This window comes from Vulpes lagopus, chromosome 3 (genome assembly GCF_018345385.1).
Source record: "Vulpes lagopus strain Blue_001 chromosome 3, ASM1834538v1, whole genome shotgun sequence".
Taxonomy (NCBI): Eukaryota; Metazoa; Chordata; class Mammalia; order Carnivora; family Canidae; genus Vulpes; species Vulpes lagopus.
In genome coordinates, this window is record NC_054826.1 from 157312166 (window position 1) to 157335696 (window position 23531).

The following is a 23531-nucleotide window of genomic DNA, read 5'->3' on the forward strand; positions in this document are numbered from 1 at the left end:
GAACCACCTCACCACCCCAGGGATCACTATAACCAAACTTTGTGCACAACTAGCCTTCCCAGGGGCCGCCTGGGTGTCTCAGTGGGTTAAGTGGCTGCTTCTGGCTCAGGTCATGACCCCAGGGCCTCGGGATTGAGGAGTTGTTGGGCTCCGTGCTTGTGGGGGAGCAGGGTTCTCCCTTTTTATCCCTCCATCCCTCTCCCTGCTCATACTCGCATGCTCTCTCTCTCTCTCTCTCTCTCTCTCTCCTCTCAATTAAATAAATAAAATCTTTAGAAAAAATAAAAAAAGAACCGACCTTGAAACATTTACACAGTCCATGGCACATGGATGCTTAATAGAGAATGTTGTTGAACAGGTAAATAATTTCTTCCCAGAATACTGAGAAATTTGTAGTATGAGACATTGGGAAATATGGAGTTCGAAGCTCCGTCGGCAGATAGTGAGCAACCCTAATACTGGTGTTACTAAATCAGCCTCACTACCCCTTGTAAAGGAAAAGCATACTGGCTATCATGTTCTCACTCTCTGGAGACTTGTCTTGAAAAAGAGATAGAAATTTCTGTATTTGGAAGAAAAGAAAAACAGTCCTTAAAAAATTCAGTGTACTTATTTTTCTAACTAAATTAGGTCCGTGCCAACAATGGATTCTCCAAAAGAGAGGGCAAAATCTGAACATCCATTATAGCTTCAGTGTCCCCATACCTGAGGAAGAAAGTTCTTTTCCTATCGTAGCTAAACTAACAGAAGTCTTCTCTGGTGCCATAGTCCCTGGGCCGTGGATAGAGGCAAACCACCTCAGGTAATGCCCTGTGGACACAACTCACAGTCCACACATTCTGGCACCAAAGAAAGTGTTGAATCAGGGGGGATTTTTTTAGTCAAACATTAGCCCAAAATATTTTTAATATTAGGAGAGAAGGACACATACATAAATCACCACACTGTAAAGCAAAATTCATTGCTACAGAGATATAATGAAAGTACTAGAAGGTACCAGTGGGATACTTTCTGTAACTGATAGCATGAGGAAAGTCATAAAATGTGGTCAAATTGGGCTTTGAACAATTTGTTAAATTCCAATAGGCAGAACCATCAAGCTTGCATTCTATGCTGCAGACGTAGTGAGGGTGTACATGTTTGGCCTGAGTTTAGGAGTGGAGAGACCAGAGGTCGCAACGTAAGTTGTGGGGAAGAAAAGAGTTATAGGATGGTCCCCGGCACCTTTGCCTCTAGATCTCTTCCTCAGACAGGCACCGGATTCCACTCAGTCACAGGAAAGCCCACTTCTGCAGGCCGCTTTCTCCAGGCTCCTACCTGGGCAGGTTTCCATCTGCGTCTGGCCAGTGGGAGGTACCCACTAGAGATGAGAGGACAGACGTGTGAGATCCGGGCTCCCCTCTTCCTCTTGGGCATGATCTCTGGCAGCCAAAGTGCCTCCTTCCTGGCTCCAGCTCCCATGGGAGGGCCCCATCCCAAGCCCTAACCTTTCACTTGGTACTTCCCTTCTGTTCGCTCCCTCTAGAGAGCTTTGGCCCCTCGGTTCTGAGACCTCTGTCTTATCACATTGTTCCTTCCGCCCTAAGGGTGGTAGTGGCTTCTCTCTTTTAGCTGAAGGGAATTGGAATACTTCACCCCAAAATATGCCTCTTTGACCTAAAAATGATTTTTGAGCTGTAGGCAATTAAGAAGCAGGAAATGCAAGAAAAGCTCTATCACCCCCCCCTTTCTGCCTAAAGGTAGGAGGTACATTCTCCCTTTCCTGGAGACAGACTCTTTATTGGCCCATGGACAGCACCAGAGTGACCTGCAAACAAACCTGACTGGATCAGTGCCCTCTCATGGATTTACCACCCCACAGCTTGCCATCTTGGAAGCCTAAAACTGTTCTCCTTGTCCAGCCATTCCCCCACAAATGTCTTGTTCTTTGACAAGGATGCTACATGAACTGGAGTTGTAAGCCAACAATTTTGTTTGTTTGCAATTGGCATATAAATTTCAGGTGCACAACCTAGAGACTGGATGATTCTGTATATCACACAGTGCTCGCCTCAGGTGGAGTCACCAAGTATGACCACATGACGACGTTACAGGATTATTGGCTATATCCCCCATGCTGTCCTTGTCATCCCCACAATTTATTTATCTTGTAACTGGAAATTGACGCCTCTTGTACCTTCTCCCACCCTCCACCCCCCCACCCTCCACCCTCCAGCCCTTCTGACCATCAGTTTGTTCTCTGTATTTGGGTCTTTTTTTTTTTTTTGACTTTCTGGTTTGCTTTTTTTTTTTTTTTTGATCATTTGTTTCATTTTTATTTTTTCTTAAGGTTTATTTATTTTAGAGAGCAAGTGTCAGCTGGGGGAGGGGCAGAGCGAGAAGAAGAGAATCCTGGAGCTGACTCCTGGCTGAGCACAGAGTCCAAGGATGGGGGGAGGGGCTCAGTCCCAGGACCCTGAGACCATGACCTGAGCCAAAATCAAGAGCTGGACGCTTAGCTAACTGAACCACCCAGGCACCCCTGTTTTGGTTTTAGATTCCACATATAAGTGAAATTGTGTGATTCTTGTCTTTCTCTGTCTGACTTATTTCAGTTAGCGTAATACATACCCTCTAGGTCCAACCATATTGTCACAAAGAGCAAAATTTCATTCTTTTTTATGAGTAATATTCTGTTGTACACATTTTTTCTCCATTTATTCGCTGATGGCCCCTTGGATTGTTGCCATATCTTGGTTATTGTAAATAATGCTACAACGAATATGGGGCTGCATGTATCTTTTTCCAAGCCATGGTTTTGAGTTACTCATTGAGGTTTCTCCATCATGATGTGCGGTGTGCATGTGTTAATAAACTGTTTTTCTCCTGCTGGTCCCGCATTTTGTTAAAGAGCTTCAGCTGAAAACACTGAAGATGATAGAGGTAAAGTTCCATCTCCCATACTTGGCCAACCTATTGCTTGCTTCTCCGTCTTTCATTTGACTTCTCAGCTTTCCCATCACTTGCATAGCCAAATTTCTACATAAAATCACATGGCTTAAAAGACCTGGAGTCCCTTCTATTTTCTGCCAGAGTCCGATAAATAAGGGCAACCTTTAAGACTGACTATTAAGGGCACTTGGGTGGCTCAGTGGTTGAGTGTCTGCCTTCGGCTCAGGACATGACCCCAGGGTCCTGGGATTGAGTCCTGCATCAGGCTCCCCACAGGAAGCCTGCTTCTCTCCCTGCCTATGTCTCCGCCTCTCTCTCTGTGTCTCTCATGAATAAATAAATAAAATATTTTGAAAAAAGACTGACCATTAAAAGGAGTAATGGCTTCAGCTCTACCTTTCTTTGCCTCTTCCTACTTTAGTTTCCTATATTTAAAAATAGTTTTTTTGTTGTTGTTCTCAATTGGCATTAAATGAATCGGGTTCACATTCCAGCAACCTTCATATGTTTTCTCATCACTTCTTTTAGTCTCCCAAAACATTATTGGATGTCTATTATGCACAGAAACTGTACTATTTGGACTCCTGCCCACAAGAAGCTGTGTACCACGTACACAGTCATGTAGCAAGATAATTCGCAGAGTGTGATAATGCTTGAATGATATCTACAAAAAGTCAGCAGAATGCCAATGGCAGAGAAAACAATTCTTTATTGGTAGGTGGTAGATGGGAAAGGGGAGAAATATTACAGAAGGTCAGGAAGGGCAGCCCGGGTGGCTCAGCGGTTTAGCGTCGCCTTCAGCGCAGGGCCTGATCCTGGAGTCCCGCGTTGGACCCTCATGGAGCCTGCTTCTCCCTCTGCCTGTGTCTCTGCCTCTCTCTCTCTCTTACTCTATGTGTCTCTCATGAATGAATAAATAAAATCTTTAAAAAAAAAAAAAGGCCAGGGAAAAGTGAATAATATTTAAAGGCATTTATTTAGTGCTTACTCTGTTTCAGACACTTTTCAAAAAGTACTTTACATATACTTTCTCATTTAATCCTCAAAATAATCGACATAGGTGAAGTATCCCCATTTATCAGATGAGAAAACAAGGCAAACGGAAATTAAGTAACTGCCCCCAAAGTATGAACAAAGCAATGGAGACAGGAGAATGCACAAAAGAGGGAAGAGGAGGAAGTCACGCAGTTGAGCTCTTGTTTTACAGTTTATCAAATATGAGATCAAATATGTCCAGATTAGGAAAACCATCCTAAGAAAGGTTGGACCCAATACTTTTGTAACTGAAAGGAAAGGAATCCACTGTAAATCTCTACAAAGGCAGCATTGGCAGGGAAACAAGGCGTATTTTCATGCTTTGGTAGCAATTTGCTACAGTAACTAATTTGCAAACTCTTGGTTCATAAGTAATAATCCTAAATCAAATAGAAATCAAAATTGAGAGAACACAGCACTTGAAGTACAATGTTTCTCCTGCTCCCCACAACTGTGATTTGTCTATACAAATTAACTCCTGGATAAGTGGGTTCAAGACTTCATCCAAAAGTAATGTAATTGGGGATCACATTTATGAAAAGCAAGGGGCAAAAGTACTCATTTTGTGTGTTCATTGATCACCATAAGCCTTAAATATTGTACATTCAATTTTCTATTCTGCAGGTTAACAAAAACGCTAACATGGGGCACATTACTGTTAGCTTAAAATGCAAATGTGCATAATAATAAGTCTAATATAACGCCAGAAATATTAGAGAATGCAGAACACAGCATTTCCAAATACTACCACAGCTTCAACCAGGAAAAATGTAAATTTTGCATACCTTTTATGAAATTACACATTTAAAATTGTTTCTGTTGTGATAGCTTTTTGAAAAATTAGAAAAACCTTAGTTTTTATGTGAGCTTCCAAATTCAACCTTCAGCATCCTTCCCGCTTTGTAGGGCCAGCAGGGGGCAGACGTGACCAAGCCATTTAATATGTTTCTCTGCTGTTATAAAGTTTGCATTTGAAATACAATATGCTCTTGAAGCCAAAGGTATATTAAAAAAAAAAAAAAACTGGATATGAAACAACCAAAATCGAAAACTCTGATAATTTGACTTTAGGTCTCTTTCATCTTTTTTTTTTTTTATGAGCTACCAAAATCCAAGTCTAACTTTTGTATCAGTTTGCCATTATACAAAATTAGCAATGCCCATGAGCACCTGAGTTTCTGTTTCTAAGCACCTGCACTGATAATCTACTTGTATATATTATCTAATTTAGTTCTTACAACATATCTATGAATAAAGTGTTATCATCATCTGTAAGATCGGGCAATGAGAGACTTTTTAAAGATCACATATGATGTAGCAGAGACTCAGTTTTGTCTAATTCTAATGTTTGTATATGATATCGTTTCTCATTTTTTTCTTTTTTAATTACAAAATATATAATACATACAGAAAGTGTATGCAAGACAAATACACAACTTAAAAATAATTATAAAGCAAATATCCATTTCATCACCACCCTGTTCAACACATGGGACATTTTTAGCTTCTGCAAAACAGCTAGGTGAGCCCCTGACTCTTCACAACCCCAAACCCTTGAAAGGTAATCACCATCTTTTTATGGTCGTCATTTCCTCTCTTTTATTTAGAATTTTTGTGAGACTTATAGAAATCTATTCATAATGTATAGATTCATTGATGTCTTTACCCTTTAGTCAATATTATATTTGCAGTATTTGCACTATTGTATATATAATTCTTTAATTTTCTTTGCTATATGAAATGAAGTACTTTATATAATATGGCACAATTTTATACTATTGATGGGTATGTGGGTTATCTTTTCTACTATTGATGGGTATGTGGGTTGTTTCCAATTGGGACTATGATGAACAATGCTACTACAAAAATTCTTATACATGTATTCAGGTGCACACATGAAAGTATCCCTAAGATACATAACTGAGAGTCAAATTGCTAGCTCATCAGGTCTGTCTGCATATCTTGAACTTTACCACAAACCATCCAAAAGTCTGTTAACAGATGAATGGATAAAGAAATGTAGTATATTCACACCATGAAATACCACTCAAAAAAAAGAAAGAACTATTGTTACATGCAACAATAGGGTTGAATCTCAAAACACACTGAATAAAAGAAGCCAGACACAAAAGGGTATATTTTGTACAATTTCATGTATATAAATTCTAAAAAATGAAAAGTAACTTACAGTGACAGAGTACAGACCAGCAATCATCTGAGGATCAGAACAAGAGGTGGAATAAAAAGAATGGATTATGAAGGCCCCATGTAAATATTTTTGGAGGGAGGGATAGAAATATTTGCTACCTGGATTGTCAAGATCGTTTTACGGTATATTCATATGTCAAAAATCACTCAATTTTACACCTTAAATATGCATACTTTATATGTCAACTAAATCTCAATAAACATAAAAAAAGAATCAAATTATTTTAGTTTGGATTTTTTAATTATTACTAATGATATAGAACACATTTCTTCTGATATAGAACACATTCAAAAAGGAAATATTTGAATTTCCTTTTTCTTTAGAGCTCTTTCTCAAGTCTTTGGTTCATTTTCTGTCATGTTTTAGTTTTCTTCTAGACCTGTAGGATTACTTTGTACATCCTTTTATTAGTTCTTTGTTAGTCATATGTTTTTCCACATTTTGTGGTGTCTTTTCACTATCTTAATGGGATTTGTTGAATATAAAAGTTACTGATTTCAGTGTAGTTGAATTTTCAATCTCTTTTGAGATTAAGCTTTTTGTATCTTGTTTAATAAATATGACATAAGAAATATTTTATTACCCCCATTATAAAAGTACCCTTCTACTTTATCTTCTCAATGCCCTTTAGCACATAGGTACTTAGTTCACCTAAAGTAGACTTTTGTGTATAATGTGAAGGATTCACTGTTATTTTTCCCCAAACCAATTGACTAGACCATTTATGAACTGTCTGTTGTTTTTCCATCCATCTGCAATGCTAACCTTATCATAGGACAAATGTCCAGACGTGTTTGAGTCTGTTTCCGGATTCTCCATTCTGTTCCATTAATTTATTAATGCACCAAAGTCAACTTACATTTCTTAATATGTCTCTTTATACCTTGTTTCCCACTTCATTCTTTAAGAACATCTTGACTATATTTGACCCTTTACACAACTCCATAAATTTTAGGATAATATCAACTTATTCATGATGCTACTTCTCATTTCCAAGGTATATTTACAAACTGAAATATAGTATGTTCCCATTATGGAATATTTATTATCATACAAAACTGGAAAGACCCAAAGTCATATGGTTTATTTCTATGTAGTTATAAATCAGAAAAATGCTTAACACAACATGTATGTTGACCTATAAGGAAAGTATTAGAACTGCCCATTAACATCACAATAACATGAGAGATAAGATTAAATTATCTTTACTTATGTACAATAATAGGAATCAAACAAATATACTATCTCATGAAATAAGTCAGATCCAAAAGAGTAAATAGTGCATGATGTTATGTAAGTGATAAAAGAGACAAGACCAATCTATGCAATTAGCAGCCAGAGTAGTGGATATCCTAGGTGGCTAGATGGGGGACTTCTAGGATATTCTACAATGTTCTGTTTCTTACCTGAGTTCTAGTTTCATGGGTTAAGTCTATCAAAATGTACTGAGCCATGAACTCTGTACTTTTTATGCATATATATTAATAAATAGCTTTTTTAAAGTAACTGTTAACAATTTTAGACCTATTGATAAGACTTTCTTTATAATTTAAGTGAGAAACTAGATACAAAATGTTCTGAATCTGTGAGATACTTCTTGAGGTGCGTCTCCAGCTGAGTTAATACAACAGCGACCATGTCCATGATTAACTCCCTGCTTCTAATAACAAATCACTCTTCCTGGGCAAGTATGACTCAAGGTAGGATGATTATATTTCTCCCTCTTCTGGAGATAAAGTGATTGCTCCTATAGGCTCAGCATATGATTCAAACTAGATCAATTGCGGTCCTTTTTTGGAATATTTCATAATGAAACTGGAAAAGAAAAGCCCTCTTCCTTTTTGGGTCCTGGGACTGAATGAATGTCAACTTGAAGCTTGGGTTCAGATGGCTCAAGATTTATCAAGAATGCTAGCCTGAGAAAATGACAGCAATAGACACAAAGAAGGAACCAGAGAGTCTGTGTTTGTGTATGTGGGTGTGGGTGGGTGTGGGTGTGAGAGCATGTCTGCAAGAGAGAGAAAGAGAGGATAGATTTTGAATCTATAGATACAACTAGCTGAGGCAGTTCTCTTCAATCCCAGCCTTTTCTATGGTTTATTTTTTATTCGTATAATTCAGGTTGAGTCTTTTCACTTGTAACTAAAATAGTCGTAATTGGCAGAAAATCAAGCTATAGTCAGTTTTAATTCTCTAGAATTCTCATAAATATTAATTGTCACATCCTGGAAAAAGGTTTAGATATTATACAAACAAAAACATGGCTTTAGGTTAAAGAATACAACATTGACTGGAGACCCAAAGAGAAGATCAAATGCTTTAGAAATAAAACAAGAAGGCAAAATTAAGATGACGTGGGTGAAGATCAAAATATGCTGACAAGTTATATTAAAATAAACTTTGCTAAAAGCACACACACACTTAAGGTAACAGGTTTTGTAAGAAGAAACCTTCATTTTTCACAGATACAGAACATAAATCCAAAAGAAACTATAATCTTTTTTTCACCATTAATAGCTATAAAGCTATTAGCTTTCCTATTAATAGCTGTTCCTAGTTATTTGCAGGTATTACAATTTCGCATATGCATCTTCATTCCAGATATACATAAAATATGCCCCTTCCGTTTCAGCTACTTCTATTTTTCCTGTTTTCTTATTTCTCAGTTTTTGCTCTTCTATGATGAGATTAAAATTATTAGTATGTGAAGGAGTCACATATTTGTTTCCTTCTTTTACTTCTTTTTCTCTGAGAAAAGAGAAACAAAATACTATTACTGGATTATTTAGGGAAAAGAAACCAGAAGGAAGGGGAACGTTGGGTTACTGGGGGTCTAAACCAACCAACCCCAACTTTGGAAGTGCATGCTCTATGAAGGAGAGAAACCAAGATGGTAGGATCAGTAGTAGCTTGAGGGTTTCTTCGTCATTTGCAAGTGAGAGAGAACAAAGAGGGTAGCATATTCTAATCTGATTTCTTACAAACTAAAATAAGATTTTAGTATAGATTGAAACTTCTATCTGATCTTTGATTGAACTGGCGCAGCATGTATTGTCGAGAGAATTTGAGAAACATGGTGAACAATAGATCCAAGCAGGGGGTAGCCATAGAGCTGACACTTTCAAGTGTCTATACCACCAAATACAACTACCTGTTTTCTCAGGAGGCAAATCCTCTAAGAAGTCATCTGCAGCCCACAGCATCTGTCTCAGTGCAGAGAGAATCAGAAGGTCCTTTACGGGTTCCAGTTCCCACTCTGAGGTATAATTACTAACCACCAAGATGTCAGAAAGAGCAAATCCAAGTTCTTTGTGGACCATCTCTAACTGCAAAACAGAAACAGTGACAAAGACTTATCTTAGGTCAATATATATTGTGAAAACAGTGACAAAAAGCAGGAGCTTGGCAATGGTATACCTGTTGGGGAAATGAGGATAGAGATCTGGTCTCATAAATACTTTCTTAAAGAGCTTCACAAGTCAATGTTCAGTATCGCTATTAATTTTCATCAAGAATACACACAACAGATTCCACGTGAATTAGAAATGAAAGATAACTAATAGTTCTATTAGATAACTTTGAAACTGAAGCATTTTTAATACTCTTACGCTGGAATCTGTAATTTCCCTGTTTCCTATTATAAGTATTCTCATGATTAGTCAATTTTTATTAGACTAGTTTAATGATGATATTTAATTCTTGCTTAGACTAATTTCTCTGTGGAATGACACCACCTGGGTTCAAAACGGGTCTCTGTTACTTCTTGTCACTGTCAAAAACACTGTGCTTTTGTTTCCTCATCTTTAAAATGCGGTAATGATGGCACCCATCTCACAGATGGTAGATTTAATAGGTGATGGGAATGAAGGAGGACACTTGTGATGAGCACTGGGTGATATATGGAAGTGTTGAATCACTATATTGTAAGCCTGAAAGCAATAAAATACAGTATATTAACTAACTGGAATTTAAATAAAAACTTAAAAGAAGAGGAAAAAAATTGCTATGACTCCCTGTAATGTACCTAATTAAGTCAATTCACCTGTGCAAATATAACTTTTTAATTTTATCTCTTCCTACAAGGATTCAGCCCTCCACTAAACGGAATGATTCCATGCTTCCCACTCACACTGCCTTTTCATACACTGATGTATTGACATATATCATCCTCATAACCCCAATTTTTTTCCTCTTTTTGTCTCTTCACCTCCTGAAACTTTCCTCCTCTTTGAAAGCTATTTTCCAGTGACACTCCAGGAATGAAATCTTCCCCATCTCCCTTAACATAATATTTTCCTCTCTAAACTTTCACTTTTGAGTCCCTTCATGAGGTTTATCATACTCATACTCTGTCAATTTTTTCCTATCCCACCCCCCATCCCCTCACCTCCATTGATAAAATTCTAAGCTTTTGAGTGAAGAGAAATTGTTTTAATTATCTGTGTATCTGGTTAGAGATGATCACTCTGACTCAGTATGAAAAGCAATCAATAAATACTTGTTGATGGGCACCTGGGTGGCTCAATGGTTGAGTGTCTGCCTTCAGCTCAGGTCATGAACCCCAGGGTCTCCATCGGGCTCCCCACAGGAAGTCTGCTTCTCCCTCTGCCTACGTCTCTGCCTCTCTCTGTGTGTCTCTCATTAATAAACAAATACAATCTTTCTAAATAAATAAATAAGCAAGCATTTGTTGAATTGAACCTAATTAGATTAAATTATAATGAATGGAATGATCTGTGTCTGTGTAAAGATGAATAAATATTTAATTTTTAAATCTTGGGACACGAATCTGAATTATCCAAGCAATTGTTTTAATTCTTAAGTTCTGTAGGTGTCCATTTTATTTTTTTTCCATTTTATTTTTATACACAGTAGTACCAGGTGATTATAGTGACATATCCCAGAATATGTGTTTACAAAAAGGAACATCATTCATTACCTTGCACTTCACAGGTGTACATCTATATATGTCTATGAAGTCACCTTTTGTAATCAGATCCAAGCTATCCACATGAGTGAGCAACACCACATGTATTATACCTAGACCAAACAGATACATGTCACTTTGATCATTAAAGACAGCATCAGTATTTTTCAGTTAATCAGCTATCAATTATAAAACACACTTTCTATGGAGTCATTTCAGAGATTTGGGAAGGTCCACTCCCCTAAAAATATCCCTTTCAACTACTCATTAGTACATGGAATTCCTTTGACATAGGAAATTTCCTTCATTGCTTTCTATGGTAAGAAATGAGGCTTCAAATAAAACCACCTCTTGGAAGAGATAAACTAAAACTGAGCTACAATATTGTTGACTGGTCTTATGTCCGATCCCAACAATTGTTTTTATGGAGACTAGAGAAAAGAGATCTAATAAACAAGATGGGGGAGAAGAAGGAGGAAATAGCATTGTCAAAGCATCACAAATAAACTGCTCTCTGTCACAATGCTTTCTGCACACCTCCCTTGCAAGATTTCAAACTTCAATGAGCAAGTAAATCATTTCATGCTTCTAACTTAATCAAGATTGTGATAAACTGGCTCTTTCCCAGACAGAATGGATAATAAAGCCAAGAAAAGCCAATATGGGGCTTTTCTAATTCCCTGATCCTGTTTACCTTCTCCTAAGCCTTTATACTACCACTCCCTACCTAACATCTTACTTCCCTGTCACCTTTTCTTACTGATATATTGTTTTCCATTTCTAATCATTTAAGATCCAAGGGAAAAGCTAGAACTTTTGGTAAATAAATTCATGCTAGGATATAGTGATAGCAGGTAGTGAGGACTGTGCTAAACTCTTCAAATATAATGATTTGTTTAATCCTTATAATAAATCTCTGAGGTAGGTGCTATTATTATACTAATTTTATAGATTAGGAAATTGAGACCATAGAGAGTTTAAGTCACTCACACAGAATCATACAGCTATCAAGAGCTTGATTTGATTGAACCACACTGATGGGCCAGAGAAGATTCACATGCCCAATTTCTTAAGCTTCTCATCCTGTTCTAAAACCATTCTATAATATAGTCTAATAAATTACTCTTAATAGCAAAGTGGAATGAGACTCACCACACTTTATCAACTCCCTTCGAATTTTTTTGATCTTTGCCATCATCTCATAAGAGAGGTGTTCAACAGAGTTGATGTTGAACACAAATACCACACAATGAATTCTGTCCTTCAGCAATGGGTTTTCAATATAGTTACTATGACCTGGTGTGATTGGTTTCATGGGATTAAACTGTAAGGTAAACATAAAGCAATATATTAATTCCATGGATATTTATGAGCACATACTATGTATGAGGCGGTATACAAGTCTCTGATATTATGAGGCTAGCAATCCAATAGGGAAGACAGTCTATGTAAGTAGCAAGCAGCCTGTTCACACAGGCAAGTAAAGCTTCTGCAAGAAAGGGACACGTAATCTGGGAGCTACAAAGTAGGGGGGGGGGTTGTCTGATAAAGGGAACGAGCATACAGTAGAAAGTGTTCTAGATAGAAGCAGTGTGGGCGAAGGTGGAGGTGAGAACATTCAGAAAGAAATCCGGCATCATCACACAGAATGCAAGGGCAGAAAGTGGTTCAAAACGAGATGCATATACTCTCAAACTAGCAATCCCTCTGCTGGGAATCTGTCACAGGTATACTAGCAAAAATACAAAATGATGTAGGTACAAGCCTATTAACTTCAGGGCTATTTGTAGTAGCAAGACTCTAATATATCAATTATATATATATATATATATATATATATATATATATATATGGTATTTCATGACTTCCCAAAAAAGAGAAGAACCACAAATCTGTAAGTATTTTCTTATACAGTAAAAAAGGAAAGTAAACCATACATTTTTATATGGTTGCTTATTTTTAAAAAGGAAAAAAAATGTATTTGAAGGGGCAGAGAAATAAAATGGATTCTTTGACTATGCCCCAGTTTGTAAAGTTGACTTTAGACTACATTTCAGTATGCCAAAACTAATTGCATATGGTTTGGGTAAATGTTAGTTGACTACTAAGGGTGTGTTCAGTATTTGTGACCATAGTTTTGGTGTACTTGCTATGATTTATGGATTAAATGCTATGATGTAGGGATGCCTGGGTGGCTCAGTGGTTGGGAGCCTGCCTCTGGCTCAGGTAGTGATCCAGGGATCCAGAATCAAGTCCCTCATTGGACTCCCTGCGAGGAGCCTGCTTCTCCGTCTGCCTATGTCTCTGTCTCTCTCTCTCTCTCTCTCTCAGTCTGTGTATCTCATGAATAAATAAATAAATCTTTTTTTAAAAATGTTACAATGTATTAAATTTGATTCCAAATAATACAGGAGAGGAGAAAGTGGATAGACATGGATGATGCGCTGTGAATCAAAAATTGTTGAAGCTGAGTAAATGGGAATTCGTTAAATTGTCTTGTCTACTTTTGCATTGGTTTGAAATTCTCTATAATAAATTTGTTTTTTTAAAAAAGAATATTTAAAAATAAACTTTGCCTCTATAAGATAATGCTATACTAAAGAATGAAAAGCCATTGCATAAATAGAAAAATAAAACATGCTGTGTTTCTGGATAAAAACACTGGATATGCAAAGATGTAAATAAACTTTCAATATAAAATTTTAATGTAATTTTAATCAAAACACCAACAAATCAAACACAAACAATCAAATAAAATACAAATAAGCTCACTTGGAAAAGTATATTGTGAAAATGTTAAGAAAAACAGATGCAAGAAATAAGTAATGAATATGACATGTCCGGTGAAGTATAAAGACATAGTTGATTACTATGGTAATTAAAACAATTAAATAGGGACACCTGGGTGGCTCAGGGGTTGAGCGGCTGCCTTTGGCTCAGAGTGTGATCCTGGGATCCCGGGATCAAGTCTGACATCGGGCTCCCTGCATGGAGCCTGCTTGTCCCTCTCCCTATGTCTCTGCCTCTCTCTCTGCATCTCTCATTAATAAATAAATAAAATCTTTTAAAAAACAATTAAATGATATGATAATAACAAGAATATCATAAAGGGATTGATAAATACAACAAAAGAACAAACTAGAGAATATGAAAACCAATCCCTACATTTGGTAGGTAAAAGATGCAAAGACATTCAATGAAAGATGTTGGCACAATTGACTATTCATTTGGAACTAGATAAATTAATGACTAATTCAAAATCTAAATGTTTATAAAAAGTACTAGAAAGTTTTAAAAAATATGACAGACTAAAGTGGCTTTCTCTTTAATCTCCCCCCTCCTCTCGCCTAGGACATCTGAGAGCATAAGGATGAAAGCCACATGTCTTAGTCTGCTTGAGCTGTTATAACAAATGACCATATTTGGTGTCTTACAGGACAAAAATTACCTCTCACAGTTCTGGGGGCTAGAAAGTCCAAGATCAAGGTGCTAGCAGATTTGGCATCTCCTTGCTGTGTCCTCATATGGCAGAGAGAAAGATTTATATCACTTCTTGTAAGGACACTACTCCCATTAATGAGGGATTTACCCTGTGACCTAATCACCTTTCAAAGGTCCCAACTGAAAAAAAAAAAAAAAGATCCCCTACAATGTGCTGTAATGCCATCACATTGGGGATTAGGGCTTTGGCAAGTGAATTTTAGGGAGACACAAAGCACCCCATACTGAGGGTCTCAGTAAGAGAAAGTCAGATTGACCTTTGAAATTGATAACCTCAGAGAGCTTTCACACTGGCCCAAAGCTGCCTACCTTCAGACTTCCTGTTACGGAAGGAAAATTACCTTTGTGAGTAAATTGCTGTATTTGGATTTCTGTTTCACATAGCCAAAGGCAATTGAATATGCAACAACATTCAGAGTTGTTATGGCAGCTTTGACAAAAGAGTCTTTGGATGTTTTAATTCTTTGTAGAATAAAGTATCAAAAAGGAACAAATGATCTTGAACAAGTATAGTTCAAGAAAATAAATCATAATGCATTAAATTAGACTAGCCTCTGCCGTTGTCTATAGTGAGCAAAAATAAACATTTTAAATATCAGTTATACTTTCTCAATAATTAGTTCAATCATACCTGGTATCTGTCAGAAATGTGGCCTTTTAAGATGTAGACTATGTCATCCATGCACAGCCCTTTGTCCTCCTCACCCAGGCCCATTGAGTCACACAGAATAAATGGCAGGGAGTAGTTATGCCCCGCATCCTTAATGGAATATACCCTGTACTACAGAGGAGAAAAAGGCAGTATTAAGGTACATTTTTTAAATTGCAAATGGAGGTAAAGCCTTCACGTAATGAAGTCAACCAGCAAAAGACTTTTCAACCCTAATTAACTCAAACAAAGAAGTAAAGACTGAGTGACCTTGAATGGACATACCTTGTCAGACACCCCGGCTGCGTCAGAGCCCACCAGAGCCTGGTGTGTTACATGGCCTCGGAAAACAGACTTAACTGAGTTGAAAAAGCTAGACTTCCCAGCTCCAGTTGGACCCAGGAGCAGAATCCGTATTTGGCGAACCAGGTCTCTATATGGCCTATAGGATTTTATGTCAAACAATAAGCTCTTGTGGAGCCTGTTGAAACAAGACAATTTTAACAGTTGACTGGAGGGTAGATCACAAGAACTTATCATAAATTTTCCTAGGATTCATTTTCTTTTCTTATATATTGTTTTTTTATTTTTGAGTAGCAATTTGCTTTCCTGTTAAAAGGACACGAAATTATCCTACTTCAAATCCTACTACAAAAGAAGAAAAAATAAAAATAACACTTATAAACTAAATCCAATCAGACATAAAATCTACCAGGTTTAAGCAAGCAGATCATATAAACCTAGTAATAAATATGAACTGTGTTAAGTATGAAGATAACTTATCAGTAATAAACTTCAAAAAGCACAACATAATATGTGACTTTTGAAGTTTGTGGAAGTAGGTAATTTCTAACATATTCTTGAAGTTCATATAAGCATTCTCCACCTACCAGCCAGCCCTTCCAAAGTAATTGCCTAAAGTAGTTGAAATTGTAACTGCAAGAAGCCTAAGATATAATGTAGACATACAGCCAAATAATGGTTTTCCTTCAAGTATATAAAAACATTAGGAAGGCTTTCCCTCTACTTGGTGTTCTTTCTGTTTTAACATTGGTATTATCACAAACAGCTTTATAATTATAATTATAGTTTATTCTTAATGATCCACAAGCTGTCTGTTATAATCTATGCTGCCAATTTGACAGAACCTATAATAGAATAAGTCTAAGATAATGAGCAGAATAAAAAAACATTCAAAACATTGACTTACTGAGTAATCTCTTCCATGTTTCTTTTGTCCAGTAAGTCTAGGGGAATAATCAAAGAAAAATGCAAATTACCAGTTGTTGAATGACTGGCTAACTGAATGTCAATGCCTTCACCAGGGAAAAATACAAAAATAGCTTTTCCATAAGAACAGCACAGTATAATGAAAGCAAGTGGAGAAAATTCTGGCAAACCTCCTTAACATCTCTTTGGAGAGTCTAGAGCTAGAGGCAAGGTGGGCACTGTAAGATTAGATGGTTCACAGATCTCTTCTCATCCAATTACTCAGTGGTAGTGTGTGGCTTGCTCCAACACGGGAAATGAGAACTGAGGTCCTTTCTGAATCAGAGAAGCAAGGTATAAAGGCAGGGACAGGCCAAAGAAAGACTGAGAATAGTTAAAGATAGCTACTCTCCATGATCCAAGAGGTCTGAAAGGGATAATGTACAGAGACACACAAACAAAAAAAAAACCCATAGGTACCAATGTTTCTCCGAAACCTACTATCGGTGGGATGCCTGGGTGGCTCAGTGGTTTAGCATCTGCCTTCTGCCCAGGGCATAATCCTGGAGACCCGGGATCAAATCCCACATCTGGTTCCCTGCATGGAGCCTGCTTCTCCCTCTGGTTGTGTCTCTGCCTCTCTTATGAATAAATAAATAAAATCTTAAAAAAAAAAAACCCTGCTATCTGCAATTGGATTTCCTGGAACTTCCAATACATTTGATTTTCTTCTTGGCTCCTAAGAGAATGTAGAACTCATCCCTACCGCATCAGAGTGTAGTGAGTGTTCAGGGAAGGACTGAGGACTTTATGTGAACAATGAGACTCAGGCACAGAATTATTTATTTTCTGTGAAGAGACACTCTTTTGTGGTTGATTTAAAATTGAAAAGGCAAAAAAAAAAAAGAAAAAAAGACAAGAAAAGGCACCTAGTTGGCTCAGTGGGTTGAGTGACCAAATCTTGATTTCTGCTCAGGTCATGATCTCCCAGTAGTGGGACCAAGCCCAGGTCAGGCTCCATGCACCACTTTGGGCTCCACCCGCAGTGTAGAGTCTGCTGCAGATTCTCTCTCCCCCTCCTCCCCTTACTCATGCTTTCTCTCTCTCTCTCATAAATAAATAAATAAATAAATAAATAAATAAATAAATAAATAAATAATAAAATCTTTAAAAAAGAAACTGAAAGGGTCAGGTATAGTGATGCTGGCAATTCTCTATAATACAAAAGAAGAATACTATGTGAAACATTTAAAAATATGGCTATCCATATCTTTCCAGAAAATCTCTTTAAATTACGGAAAGTAGGGATCCCTGGGTGGCACAGCGGTTTAGCGCCTGCCTTTGGCCCAGGGCACGATCCTGGAGACCCGGGATCGAATCCCATGTCGGGCTCCCGGTGCATGGAGCCTGCTTCTCCCTCTGCCTGTGTCTCTGCCTCTCTCTCTGTGTGTGTGTGACTATCATAAATAAATAAAAATTTTTAAAAAATTAAAAAGATAAAATAAATTACGGAAAGTAAAAATATTGAAGACTACATACAATGACTATAATAAAACAAAAAAAAGTGTAAGTGTAACCAAAGAGAAAAGCAACCTCTTGGGATGTTACAAAGCATTTTCTTAACTTTAACATCCAAAAGGAAATTAAAAATCAAAATTGTAAATATATAGAAAATAATAATATAAACACTATATCAACCTTGTGATAAAGTACACTTTGTTAATAACAAGAAAGAAGGAAATTTTTGAAAATAGAAAATAGAAAAGAATATTGAAACAAACCTTAGAAATATAAAAAGGAATTAACAAAAACACAAGATAAATTTTGTACATTGAAGAAAGGATAAATTAATATAGTAATTGGTTTAAACTATAAAATATATTACTGACTAGTCTAATCAAAGAAAACCAAATTCACAAAATGTCATGCCACAACTCACATGCCAAAATGGCTACATATTATAACAAAAAGTGTTGGGAAAAATTCAGACATGACGGAAACTCTAATATACTGCTTGCAACAGTGGAAATTGGTAGGACTATGTTGTAAAACTTTGTCAGAATCCATTGAAGCTGAACATACACAAATCTGATGACCCAGAAAGTTTATATTTATATTCTTTAAAAAATATGAACTAAAACACATGTACAAGAATGCTTATAGCAGTATTATTTGTAATAGCCCCCAACTAGAAAACTCAAATGTCTACCAACAGCAATTTTATTAAAAAACCAAAAGAAAACAAAAATAGAGGCTCCTGAGTGGCTCAGTCAGTTAAGTGCCTGACTTGATCTCAGCACAGGTCCTGAGTTCAAGCCTGGAGTTGGGCTCCACACCGGGCATGGAGCCTACCTAAAAAAAAAGAGAGAGAGAGAAAGAAAAAAAAGAATGAAAGAAAGGAAAGAAAGAAAGAAAGATGGAATCATTACACTGGCAAAGTATATGGAAATGAAAAGGAACAAATGACTACAACACATAATATGGATGAATCAGTAGGGAGGCAGGGAGTTAAACAGCTGTCCTGAGATACATTTGCTCAGTTTACCAAATAACACTCTCAGGGGAAAAAAAGAAAATGACTCAACCTGATTCCTTTGCAAATATGCTACGAATCTTATCTCCTGGTAAACAGACTAATGATATCTCCTGCAAGGAACATACTTATCTCTTGAATGTCCTTAACAGGATGTTCCTGGCTAAGGATTACTTAGGATAAATAAATACGGATCCTATGGATGCATGAGCACATCTTCAACAGGAACTGTCATGTAAGCTGACCGCCTTCGTCTGCTCAAGATGCCATACAAACCATGAAGTAGGACAACAGAAATGTATTTCTCACAGTTCTGGAAGCTGAGAAGTCCAAGAACACTGTGCAGTAAGGTAAATTTCATCCTGAGGCCTCTTCTCTTGTTTTGTAGGGGGCAGCCATCTCACGGTGCTCTCCCATGACCACTTCTTATATGTTCATGGGCGGAGAGTAAGCTCTCCGGTGTCCCTTCTTATAGGAATGCTTGTCGTCTTGAATTAAGGCCCCACTCTTATGACCTCACTTAACCTTAATTACTTCCTTCGAGGCCCCATCTCCAAGTATAGTCATATTCAGTGAACATATGAGTTTGGGGGGGGGGTGGCACAGTCAGGCCATAGCACTGACATATAAAGTTTCCATTACATAATCACTCTTCAATATGTAAAGTGGCCCATAAACTTCATAAAACAACTCTGCTTGTTGTTTTTATACAGAAACATATGTCTAATAAGCAAAGCAAGGACCTAGGAGACACACAGAATATTCTTGCACCCTTTCCGCCTTCTCTGAGATTTCTGATTGCCTTTATCCCTGAAATTATTACCCAAACCTAATACTGGGTAAGATATCTGATTTGTAGAGGTCTTATTTTATAAACCAATCCCTGGTTTAGCTCAGTCCCCCAAACATAATATTGAACATAAGAAGCCAAGCAGAAAAGAGTACATATTTTGATATGATTCCATTTATATAGAATTCAAAAACAAGAAGTAATTAATGTTGACACAAGCCAAAGCAACAATTAACTTGGGTTGGTAATAAGCTGAAAGAATCAGCAAGGAGTCTTTTGAAACGATGATAATAATCTATTTCTTCATCTCACTAGTGGCTGTATTAGTGTGTCTAATTTACAAAAGTTTGTCAGTTGATACATTTATCAATTGTGCACTTCTCTGTTTATGGGTTATACTTTTTTTTTTTAGATTTTATTTTTTTATTCATGAGAGACACACAGAGAGAGGCAGAGACACAGGCAGAGGGAGAAGCAGGCTCCATGCAGGGAGCCAGATGTGGGACTTGATCCCGTGACCCTGGGATCACGCCCAGAGCCAAAGGCAGATGTTCAACCGCTGAGCCACCCAGGCGTCCCTACGTGTTATACTTCAATATAAAGTTTTCTTAACTGATCCATGATTGTCAACATCATGACATAGCCAGGTAAATTTACCAAAGATCAACAAAAAACATTTTAAACGTTTGGGGCAGCCAGGAAGAAAGATCAAATCATCCAAAGGGAAACAATAAAAACAAGTAAGTCTGGCCCTAGGTTTTCCACAGCAACATCAATAGTGTGGAAACATTACAAAATCGCCCCTCCCCCCAAAATTATATACTCTGATGATCATTCAAGTATAAAGACCACAAACCATTAGTTTGGAACATGAAAATACTCAAGGATTATCATTCCCAGGGTCCCTTCTTTTAAATGGATAGACATTATTAACTATTTCAAAGAAGAAATATAAAGAGCCACTACCTATAGACTTGCTAGTAATCAGGAATAAGCACGGAAGAAAATGAGAAACCATCCTTTGACTATCAGATTGCAAATATTCTAACATTTGATATTACCGAATAGTGGCAAGAAGATAGGGAAATAGGCATTTCTATAACACTCTTGGGGATAGTATAAAAGCTTTTGAGAGGTATCTATCAAAGTGTGAATGTAAATAATTCTTAAACAACAATCCTACTTCCACGAAGTTACTATTAAAAAAGCATTTTTGTGCACAATTATATTCATAAATACCTTACCAAAGCATTATTTATAAAAGAAAATACTGGAGACAATGTCCTTTAGCAGAAAAATAAGTAACTTAATTTTGATCTTTTGATATAATGGATACAATGGGAAACTGCTGGATCTAGTACCAATCAAGAGGAGTTCAAGCTTTGGTTTCATTCCAAGAGAATCTAACAATCTTTAGGTTTGCTGCCTCTCTCTCTTTCTCTCCCTTCTCCTTCTACCTTTCCTCATCCTCCCTTACTCCTTCTCCCACACAAACACACTCCAGAAAACTGTAAATGCTACTTTTGGCCATGGTTGGGTCTCAGCAAACAATGTATGGCCAGGTTTCAGTCTGGGTCACCCAGAGATAAGGAGATTCTTTCTTAAAGAGATGAGTCAAAATCTCCCAAACATTCAGGAGAAAACTCTATATAAGTTTATCTGATTAAACCTACCTTCACATCGAAAAACTTCACATTCCTTAATGGAAATAATTTTATCTTTTTGATGCTTTTGATGTCTCTCATTTGAAACTTGACCTTTCAGTTGAAGTTTCTCAATTGTATCTAATTTCATAGTCACTTTTTTTCCATCCAGATTTAAGAGGAATTCTGAACAATTATCTTCATTGTACAGACAGAGAAATGTAGATGGTGAATATGCACCTATTTTGCATTCTGAAATTTCATTCTTTTGAAAGGCAAATAGGACAATGGGAATTTTTTCACCATATTCCTGGTAACTGTCTTTTATATATGCCCCAAAAATATCATGTTCACTATAAATCACCATCACAGTAGGCCCTTGGTTATTGCATCTCTTGTACACATTATGTCCAGAGAAATCATGGACACTTGCTTTATAGAGAAGGGTAAACCGTTTTCCTCCAAAACAACTTTGCAGCTTCTTTTCTTGCATCTCTGTCAAACAAGTTGTCACTGCCATACTTCTCAATCTAGTAGAAAATCAAACACATTCTCCATTAAATATTGAAAAACAGGTAACACATACTGTCACAAAGCTTACATTTGTGCCTCTTATTTACTCTACATTAGACATAAGATGAAGAAATGGAGGATGATCAAATAGCAAGAAAAAATCTTTAACTAGCTTTTCATTCTAAATTATTTTTTTCAATTCAAAAAAGAAGACTTCTATTGGCAAGTGGCTAGGAATAGTGAAAAGCAGCAAGTCATTTACCTGTTTGTAGAATCTGTACAGGGACTGAAGCCAAGGATAGCTGCTCTGTCCTGATAGCTAAGCAGACACAAGATAGAAAGAAAATTCTTCAGCAACCTCCAGGCTTCAGGGACTCCGAGAAAAGGAAAATGAAACTCAGAAAGGCCCAGCCCACTTGGCCGGGTGCCAGCTTCCTTCTGTGAGGGAGCACAAAGCGGCCCAGTTCAACATATACAGTCAAGTCAAATAAAAATATTAGGAAAGTCAAAGAATTGAAGTCAGAAGAAAACCTAACAGCTCGCTAGATTTTTAAGTGACTTTTTGGAAAGAGAAATTCAATTTCTCTATGTTGAGATACCAAAAAGTGCTGTCTATTCCTGCTCCAGGACACAGGCCTCAAAGTGTCCACTTCTCTGCTATCAACTTCCTCTCATCAGAGTCCACTGTTTCCTGTGCTGTTTGTTTGTTGGTTTGTTTTCCTGGGGATTTTTATTTATCTGTTTGGTATTAAAATCCACTAGTTCTTGAGTAAGACATGCAGTCTGAAAACAACTTTCTTGAGATTTATTTCAGCCAAGAACTGTGGAGACTTCTGTCTAGCTGTGACAGAGGAGCAGCAGTGTCACACAGAGAACACTGAGGCAGTATGTAAGGCTTTTGGAGATCAGCAAGTGTTGAGGACAATGTCACCACCATCTGAACACCTTTCATGCTCAGTTCCCACTGTTCCCTGACTCAGAAAAGCAGGAGACTCTTTTTCATTTTGCAGAAGGTCTCAAGAACTCAGGCTCAAGCAGGAGGCTCTAACATTGCCTGGCAAACAACTGTCAGTTCACTAAGGAAGCCAGGGATCTTCATGTTCGACGAATTGCTTGTATCATCAGTGGAATGGACATTTTAAAAGCTTAGCTCTTTAATAATAAAGATACAAGACATGGAGATGGTCGAAGAGATCATTTGGTAGTCTGTACTTAGCCCATATTCTTTTAAGAGGTCCTGTAGAATTGGCATTTAAGACACAGCTTTGAACCTCCCTCTTATCACCCCTGTACACACACCAATAATCCAATGATTATGCCCATAAGTTATGGCATTTGAATGAACAAGCACCTTCCAGAAAGTCATATTCCCAGCTCTCCTTCTCTTGAGCTTTTGGAAGACACCAACTCCCCACATGAGCTCAGAAGTGTGATAGGGCCCATCTAAGGATCTGTGTTGGAGGATGCCTCAGTAGTTCAGTCCGTTAAGTGTCCAACTCTTGATTTGGGTGCAGGTCATGACCTCAGGGTGGTGACATCGAGTCCCGCATGGGGCTATATGCTGGGTGTGGAGTCTACTTAAGATTTTTTC

At 37.3% G+C, this 23531-nt stretch overlaps 1 protein-coding gene across 4 annotated transcripts; it reads right to left on the reverse strand.

Moving 5' to 3' along the window:
* Positions 1 to 3626: 3626 nt before the first annotated feature.
* On the reverse strand, positions 3627 to 22315 carry IFI44 (interferon induced protein 44). 4 transcript variants are annotated; one of them, XM_041749924.1, is made up of 9 exons: positions 22203 to 22315; positions 21458 to 21957; positions 16463 to 16499; positions 15538 to 15733; positions 15235 to 15384; positions 12255 to 12426; positions 11115 to 11215; positions 9327 to 9501; positions 3627 to 3854 (listed from the first exon to the last, which is right to left on the reverse strand). In XM_041749924.1, the coding sequence occupies exons 2-9, from the start codon at positions 21945 to 21947 to the stop codon at positions 3823 to 3825; spliced, it is 1353 nt and encodes a 450-aa protein (XP_041605858.1). In that variant the 5' UTR covers positions 21948 to 21957; positions 22203 to 22315; the 3' UTR covers positions 3627 to 3822. The 4 variants fall into 4 exon arrangements, with proteins under 4 accessions (XP_041605858.1, XP_041605857.1, XP_041605860.1 ...); XM_041749923.1 differs by lacking the exon at positions 3627 to 3854 and adding an exon at positions 6103 to 8945; XM_041749926.1 differs by lacking the exon at positions 3627 to 3854 and adding an exon at positions 8770 to 8923.
* Positions 22316 to 23531: the final 1216 nt, after the last annotated feature.

What these genes read in the sequence shown, in the direction of transcription:
- IFI44 (XM_041749923.1), bottom strand. Translation starts at nt 21,947, where the DNA reads ATGGCAGTGACAACTTGTTTGACAGAGATGCAAGAAAAGAAGCTGCAA. An exon ending in TGAAGTTTTTCGATGTGAAG is followed by an intron (nt 16,500 to 21,457) that starts GTAGGTTTAATC and finishes TTATTCCCCTAG; the next exon opens with ACTTACTGGACAAAAGAAAC. An exon ending in ACATTTCTGACAGATACCAG is followed by an intron (nt 12,427 to 15,234) that starts GTATGATTGAAC and finishes TTTACCTTACAG; the next exon opens with TTTAATCCCATGAAACCAAT.